Here is a 7,684-nt window from a genome sequence, read left to right on the forward strand (position 1 = left end):
CCTCCTCCCGCCCGCTGCCAGCTCGCAGCCTTCACCCGGGCGCGGGTTTCGGCGCGGCGGTGGCTCGGAGGCCGGGTCGGATACGGCAGATAACGGCCCACGGGGCTCCCGGGGCGGGGGGGGGGGGGGGGGGGGGAATGCCCCCTCTCCTCCCCGGCTGCACCCCGGGAGGTGGCCTTGGGGGATTCTCCCCGGCGGAGGTGACGGCCGGCGGCGCTGGCTCGGGTCCGTGACACACGAGACTGCGTCAGGAGCCTCGTTCCCTGCCAGGAGTCTCGTCGCCTGAGTCAGGAGCCTCGTTACAAGCCGTGCTTCTCGGCAGCAGCTCCGCTAATGACCTCCAGCCCGGCCGGCTCCGGCCGTCCCCTCCTGACGCCGCGCTCCGCAGCCCCTCGGGGACGCGCTCCCGCTGCGGGCAGGGAAGGAGCCGGGAGAAGGAGCCGGGGAAGGAGCACAAGGAAGGAGCCGAGGGAGGAGGGAGAAGAAGCACACGGGGAAGGAGCCGGGGAAGGAGCCGGGAGAAGGAGCTGGGGAAGGAGCCGGGGAGCGAGGAGAAGGAGCACACGGGGAAGGAGCCGGGGAAGGAGCTGGGGAAGGAGCCGAGGGAGGAGGGAGAAGAAGCATGCAGGGAAGGAGCTGGGGAAGGAGCACAGAAGGAAGGAGCCAGGGATGGAGCACGAGGAAGGAGCCGAGGGAGGAGGGAGAAGAAGCACACAGGGAAGGAGCAAGAAGGAGCACACGGGGAAGGAGCTGGGGAAGGAGCACAGAAGGAAGGAGCCGGGGAAGGAGCGAGGAGAAGGAGCTGGGGAAGGAGCCAGGGAGTGAGGAGAAGGAGCCGGGGAAGGAGCACGAGGAAGGAGCCGAGGGAGGAGGGAGAAGCAGCACGTGGGGAAGGAGCACAGAGGGAAGGAGCCAGGGATGGAGCACGAGGAAGGAGCCGAGGAAGGAGGAGGGAGAAGGAGCACGCGGGGAAGGAGCACGCGGGGAAGGAGCACGCGGGGAAGGATCTCCTGCTCGGACCCGTCCCGGCAGCTCCCCGGCGTGCCCGTGCCGCGCTGGCTGCGATCCCGCCTGGCCGCGAACGCCGCAGCCCGCGTGGGGCTGCCGGGCTGCCTCGGCGCAGCGGCCCCCCCCACGCCCCCCCCTCTCCCCGCAGAGCCCGGCGGGGCGCGTTTTGGCGGCAAGGTGCGGTTCGGGGGGCGAGGGGACCCCCCGGGGGGGGGGGGGGGGTAGGGGGTGGGAGAGGGCCGCGGAGCCGCGGGGGGGCTCGGGCCCTGCGGGCTGGCCCCGCGGAGGTGCCCCCCGGGGACCCGGCGATCCCGAGGGGCTGCGGAGGTGGCTCCTCCGTGCGTCTGCTGGCTCGGCAGCGGGGCCCCTTCTAATTCAGGTGCTTTCTGCGGTTATTTTCTCACCGCGGGGCGCTGCTGCCGGCCTCGGGGGCAGGGGGAGCCGCCGGAGCCGCAGCAGCGCCGCGGGGCCCCGTTGTCCGCGGGGACGGCCAGCCTGGGGACGGGCCCCGTTTTATTTCAGCCTCCGTGTGCCGCGGCAGCAGCGGGTCGTAGTTTATCCAGCAGAAGTCGAGGCCCGGAAGGGGGTCTGAGGTTTAATACCCGACGGGCGCCTGCCTTTCGTCGCCGGGGTTGTAAAGGAGCTTCTGGGGTAAACGCGTTCACGGCGGCTTTTCCCGGGGGAAGGAGCCCGTGGCTCCAGAGGCTGGGGGTGGGGGGGGCGTTTGTTCCCCCCTCGCCCCTCGGTCTGCCCCCGAAACCGGGGCCGCGAGCAGCTCCAAGTCACCACATTCCTATTCCCTTCGCCGCCGCTGCCGTCAGAGGCACGAGCCGGGCCCCGGCCCCTCGTGGTGCTCCCGGGCTCCCTCCCGGCCCCGCTCAGTCCCCGCTGCGGCGGCCCTGGGGGACGGCTCCGTTCCGGGCTCAGCTGGGTGGAAACCCCGCCGGGTCCGCGGCCGCTCGGCCCTCGAGGGGAGCTTGGGGTGCCTGCAGCGCGTCGAGGCAGGTTTGGGGACGCGCCGGGGCTGTGGGGACGGGGACGGGACCGGGGCAGCTCCGGGAGCAGAATCCGGGGGTGCAGCACCCCGGGGCCTCCCGCGGCCGTAGCCCCGGGGGCGAGGCGTCGCGGCGCTGTCCCGGGGCCGTGTTCCTCCTGCAGCTTTCCCTTCCGTCCTCACCTCTCCCTCTCTCCGTCCCGCAGCCATGAGTGACCGGCCTCGGCCCCAGCACTGAGCAGCCGCAGCCGCGATGCCGATCCCCCCCCCGCCGCCGCCGCCGCCGCCCGGCCCCCCGCCGCCCCCCACCTTCAGCCAGGTAAGGGGCTTTTCTCCCGGCCCGCTGACGCCCCCTTCTTCACCCCCTGCCACCCCACCCCCCCCCCACCCCGCCCGCTCCTTGCCCACGGCTCCTCTGTCCCCAGACCTCCTCCAGCACCTTCAGGCGCCCCCCTGGCCGTGCCTCAGTTTCCCTCGCCGCAGTCCGCGCGAGGGAAGGGGCCGCCCGTGGGCCCCTCCAGGATTTTCTCTGGCTCAGCACCTTCTGCCCCACCGTGGCTCGCCGGGGGGCGTGCCTGGGGCTGAGCAGAAATGGGAAGGGGCAGTCGGGTCGTGCCCGCTGTGCGCGTCGCGTCGGGCTCGCTGTGAGCTGCTGCTGACCAGCCCCTGGTCCCCAGGCGAACACGGAGCCGCCGAAATTGAGCCGAGAGGAGCAGCGGGGCCGCGGGGCCCTCCTGCAGGACATCTGTAAAGGGACCAAGCTCAGGAAAGTGACGCAGATCAACGACCGCAGCGCCCCGATCCTAGAGAGTGAGTCGACCTGCCTGGCGTGGCCCCTGGCGCGGGGCGCTGCCGTGCCCCTCGGGGCGCCCTCCCGCCCATCCCCGTGCCGTTCCTCCCGGCTGGAGCCGATCCTGCCCGCCGTGACCTCCGTGCCTCTCTCCTCCCAGAGCCCAAGGGCGGCGGCGGCGGCAGCTACGGCGGGGGCTCGGCCGCGATCCAGCCCAAGGGGGGCCTCTTCCAGGGCGGCGTGCCCAAGCTCCGACCCGTGGGAGCGAAGGAGAGCTCAGGTAGGGCTGCGCTTGGCGGGGGCTTCCCCGGGAGCTCCCCGGGCGGGAAGGGGTTGAGGCTCTCGCTGCGCGTGCCCGAGGATTTCGGCTGCGGTCTCCGTGCGGCGTCCCCAGCGCCCAAACCTCCTCCCCGCCGGGCCCGAGCGCTGCGCGCGCCTCGCCCGGCGCCCCCGCTGCCCGTGCCAGCGAGCCGACGGCGGTGCTGAGCCCAGCCGAGCCCGCTGCCAGCTCCCCGATGCTGCCAGACGGCTCCCCGCGGGGCGGGCGGGATGCCCCGTGCAGGCGCTGTGGGCTCAGCGCCGGCGCTCAGCACCGTCCCTGGCGCCTCACTCCTCTTCCCCTCCCCGCAGACGGCTCGGCGAAGCAAACCCTGCAAGTGCCCGGCTCCAGAGCAGCCGCCCCCAGGCCCCCGGTGCCGGCCGGCAGCAGCCGCCCCCAGGACGATGCCGACGGCAGCCGAGCGTCCCCGCCGGAGCTGCCCCGCACCCAGAGGCCCTCCCTGCCCGACCTCTCCCGGCCCAGCGCCGCCGCCGCCGCCGGCACCACCGGCATGAAGCACAGCTCGTCCGCCCCGCCGCCCCCGCCGCCGGGCCGCCGCAGCGCCGCGCCGCCCGCCCCCGGCCCCAAAATCACCTCTTACAACCGGGAGAAGCCCCTGCCGCCCACCCCGGGACAGCGCCCGCCCCCCGGCAGGGACGGACCCCCGGCCCCGCCGCCCGGCAAACCCCCTCCGTCCCCCGTCAGCCACCGAACGGGGGCTCAAGGCCAGGCCCTCGCCCCCCCGCCGCCCCCTTACCGCCAGCCCCCCGGCGTCCCCAACGGCCCCTCCAGCCCCGTGGCCGAGGCTGCCCCCGAGCTGCCGCAGAGACACAACTCCTTGCACAGGAAGGCGCCCGGCCCCTTACGGGGGCTCGCGCCCCCGCCGCCCGCCGCGGCCTCCCCGTCTCTGCAGAGCAGCCGCCCCCCGCCGCCGGCCAGGGACCCCCCCAGCCGCGCTGCAGGTGAGGAGGAAAAAAAAGCTCGGTGCCCTTCGGGGACGGAGCCCTCCCGCGCGCGCCTCGGGGCGCGAGGAGCCGTCGTGGTGGGGGTTTTTGGGGGGGGGGGCTGGGGTTGGGGGGGGGGGTAAGATTCCCCGGGGTGAGGCGGGGGGGGGCGGGAAGCGTCGGCACCGGGACGCGGCGAGGTTCTTCCAGCGCAGGGGTTCGGGGTTGTCCCGGCCTGCGGGAGGCCCTCTGGTCGCGGGCTCCGTTTGTCCGGCTCCTTCCGTGCCTCTTGTTGGCACCGGGATGTGGCCCCCCCCTTGCCCCCCCCCCCCCCCCCGTGCGCTCTCGGGCTCCGCGGCCAGACCGCAGCTCCCGCCTGGGCCTCGGCCAAGCCGCGCCGTCCTGCCGGCCCTGCCGGCCTCCCCGGGCCGGGTCACAGCCCGGCTGCGGGTAATTAGCCTAACGAGGAGCGTGCGGAGGCCGGGCGGGAGCGAGAGGTTGGGTTTGGATGGGGGGGTCCTGCCGCGGGACCCCGCGCGCTGCTGGCGGCGCAGACGGACCCGCAGCGCCTCGAAGCCTCGCGCGGGCGAGCTCGCGGCCCCTCTGGGGCAGAGGGAGACCCGGGTCCCAAACCATCGGGCTGCTCGGCCTGGGGGGGCCTCGGCGGGCAGAGCTGGGGGGCTCACGCCCACCCCGGGGGGCTCACACCCACCCTGGGGGGCTCACACCCCCCCCGAGGGGGCTCACATCCACCCCAGGGGGCTCACGCCCACCCTGGGGGGCTCACACCCATCCTAGGGGGCTCACACCCCCCCCAGGGGGCTCACACCCACCCCGGGGGGCTCACACCCACCCTGGGGGGCTCACACCCCCCTGAGGGGGCTCACACCCCCCCCCAGGGGGCTCACACCCCCCCCGATCCGCTCTCCTCGTGGCGGGGGGGCAAAGAGACGTCGGGAGCGATTGGGGAACGTCCCCACATGTCCCAGGGGAGGATGTCCCTGTCCCTGTCTACCCCCCCACCCCCCCCACCCCACCGAGCCGGGGTTTTCTGCCCCCCGGGGTGGTGGTGGTGGGGGGGGGGCCTCGTCCCACCCCGGCCCCCTCTCTCCTCGCAGCCCCGCCGCCCCCGCCGCCGCTGCTGCGAAACGGGGGGCGCGACGCCCCCCCGCCTCCGCCGCCTCCCCCCTACAGACTGCACGGCTCCTCCGAGCCCCCCGGCCGAGGGAAGCCGCCCCCGCCGCCCACCCGCACGCCGGCCGGGCCCCCCCCGCCGCCCCCCCCGCCGGTGAGAAACGGGCACCGGGACTCCATCGCCGCCGTCAGAGCGTTCCTGGGTGAGTGCGGCCCCGCGGCGAGGCTCGGGGCGGGGTTGGGGGGGGGGGGGGGTCCGGGGGGGTCCGGGAGCAGCGCCGAGCCCCTTGGCTTCATCTTCCCCCCCCCCCCCCGCCCCGCTTTTGGTTTTTTCGCCCCGTTTTCTGCAGACGACTTCGAGTCCAAGTACTCCTTCCACCCCGTCGAAGACTTCCCAGCCCCCGAGGAGTACAAATACTTCCAGAGGATCTACCCCAGCAAAACCAACAGAGGTAAGGGGGCCGCGGACACCCCCCCCCCCCCCCTTATTTTTTATTTTATCTTTCTTATATCGGGTCCTGCTGGTCCCTGCTCCCAGCCTGGGGGGGTCCGCACGCCCCCCCCCCCCCCTCCACCCCGGGGCGTGCTGAGCTGGGTTATTTGCAGAGCCACGAATTTTTTTTTTTTGTAGAGCCCCCCCCCCTCCTCCGCTGCTGGGGGGGGTGGGGGGGGCACCGGGGGGGAGGGGGTGGGGGGGCTCTCAAAACCATTTTTTTTGCGCGGGCTCCGCTTTCACCGTCCCTTCTCTCTCCCCGCAGCCACGCGCGGGGCCCCCCCTCTGCCCCCCATCCCCAGGTGAAAGCGGTGGCGGCGCCGGCGGCTTCTTCCTGAGCAGGGGCACGGAGCTGCCCCCCCCCCCCCTTTTCCTCCGATGGACCCCCCCCCCCCCCCCCCAAAAAAAAAAAAACCACCCCACACCTCCCCGCCCCAGGAAACCTGCATGAGAACCTCCCAGCGCCTTCGTGCCCCCCCCCAGCCCCGCGCCCCCCCCCCACCCCCCCCCCGGCCCTCCCTCACCCCCGAGCCCTTCCCCACCGCGGCGCAAGGAGCTCGGGGGGGGGGGGGGGGGGGGGGACACGGGGCAGCCACGGAGCCCCCCCCCCGGAGCTCTTCGTTTGCACAGCACCCACCGAAGGAGCCTTGGGGGGGGGGGGGGGGGGGGCTCAGCACCGCACCCCAGCACCGCCACGGGTCCTCCACGGGTTTCGCAGCCCCCGTTTTAACACCAAATCCCCAAATCCGAGCGTTTCACCCGGCAGGCGGCGGAGAGGTGGCGGGGGGGGGGGGGGGGGGGGCAGGATGCGGCCCCCCGGGGGGGCTCCGTTTGCCTTAACGCTGAGCGACCGCCGGTGCTGGGTGGTGGTGGTGGTGTGTGTGGGGGGGGGGCTCCCGTTAACCGGGCCCGGACGCTTGTGCTGCGGGGTGGGGGGGGTGGGGATGGAGGGGGGGTGGGGGCGCGGGCTGGGGGCGGCTGTACCGAAATCCTCACCTTTCCCTTGTTTTTTGGTGGTGGTTTTTGTACGAGGCTGGAACCTTCCCCCGCGGAGCTGGGAGCGAGGCCCGTTGCGGGGGGGGGGCGGGGGGGGGGGGGGACGCGGTTTTGGTTAAATAAAGGAAGAAATGGTTCTCCCCGAGCCCCCGCCTCGGTCCCTGGGGGCTGCGGGGGGGGGGGGGCGGCGGGGAGGGAGAAGGGAACCCCCCCCCCTCGTCCCCCCCCCCGTGTGAACACGGAATTGGGTTAAATAAAGGAAATAACGGTGCGTCGGTGTCCCCGGGGATGCAGCCCCTCGCTGGGGGCTCTGCTTGGGTGTCCCGGTTCCGCCTGGGGGGGTACCGGGAGCACTGGGGATACTGGGAGCACCGGGAGCTGGGACTTGGGGTACTGGGAGGGCTGGGGAACTAGGACTGGGGATACTGGGAGCACTGGGGAACTGGGAGTGGGGAATACTGGGAGCACTGGGGAGCTGGGACGGGATACTGGGAGGGCTGAGGAGCTGGGACGGGATACTGGGAGCGGTGGAGAGTTGGGACTGGTGAGTGATACTGGGAGCACTGGGGAGCTGGGACTGGGGATACTGGTTATATTGGGAGCACCGGGGAGCTGGGAGTGGGGATACTGGGAGAACTGGGGATACTGGGAGTGCTGAGGATACTGGGAGCGGTGGGGAGCTGGGCCTGGGGATACTGGGAGCGGTAGAGAATTAGGACTGGTGATACTGGGAGCCCTGGGGAACTAGGACTGGGGATACTGGGAGGGCTGGGGAGCCAGGAATGGGGATACTGGGAGGGCTGAGAATACTGGGAGTGGTGGAGAGCTGGGACTGGGGATACTGGGAGCCCTGGGGAACTAGGACTGGGGATACTGGGGGGCAGTTCGGGGCCACGGAGGCTCCCCAGCTCTCCGCGCCCACCCTCAGGACTACGTCTCCCAGCAAGCCTTGCGCGTCGCGGCTTGCACCTCCCGGCGTGCCCCGCGCGTTGGCGCCAATTAGCCG

The 7,684-nt window shown here is 73.1% G+C and overlaps 1 protein-coding gene across 1 annotated transcript; it reads left to right on the forward strand.

The window, feature by feature from the left end:
• The first annotated feature begins 1,993 nt into the window (after positions 1–1,993).
• Positions 1,994–6,076, forward strand: WIPF2 (WAS/WASL interacting protein family member 2). The gene is made up of 7 exons (XM_040536830.1): positions 1,994–2,321; positions 2,680–2,812; positions 2,953–3,072; positions 3,423–4,073; positions 5,174–5,392; positions 5,540–5,641; positions 5,948–6,076. The coding sequence occupies exons 1-7, from the start codon at positions 2,256–2,258 to the stop codon at positions 5,986–5,988; spliced, it is 1,332 nt and encodes a 443-aa protein (XP_040392764.1). The 5' UTR covers positions 1,994–2,255; the 3' UTR covers positions 5,989–6,076.
• Positions 6,077–7,684: the final 1,608 nt, after the last annotated feature.

Source organism: Cygnus olor, chromosome 25 (genome assembly GCF_009769625.2).
Source record: "Cygnus olor isolate bCygOlo1 chromosome 25, bCygOlo1.pri.v2, whole genome shotgun sequence".
NCBI lineage: Eukaryota > Metazoa > Chordata > Aves > Anseriformes > Anatidae > Cygnus > Cygnus olor.

What these genes read in the sequence shown, in the direction of transcription:
- WIPF2 (XM_040536830.1), top strand. Translation starts at nt 2,256, where the DNA reads ATGCCGATCCCCCCCCCGCCGCCGCCGCCGCCGCCCGGCCCCCCGCCG. An exon ending in CAGCGCCCCGATCCTAGAGA is followed by an intron (nt 2,813 to 2,952) that starts GTGAGTCGACCT and finishes CTCTCCTCCCAG; the next exon opens with AGCCCAAGGGCGGCGGCGGC. An exon ending in CGCCGTCAGAGCGTTCCTGG is followed by an intron (nt 5,393 to 5,539) that starts GTGAGTGCGGCC and finishes CGTTTTCTGCAG; the next exon opens with ACGACTTCGAGTCCAAGTAC.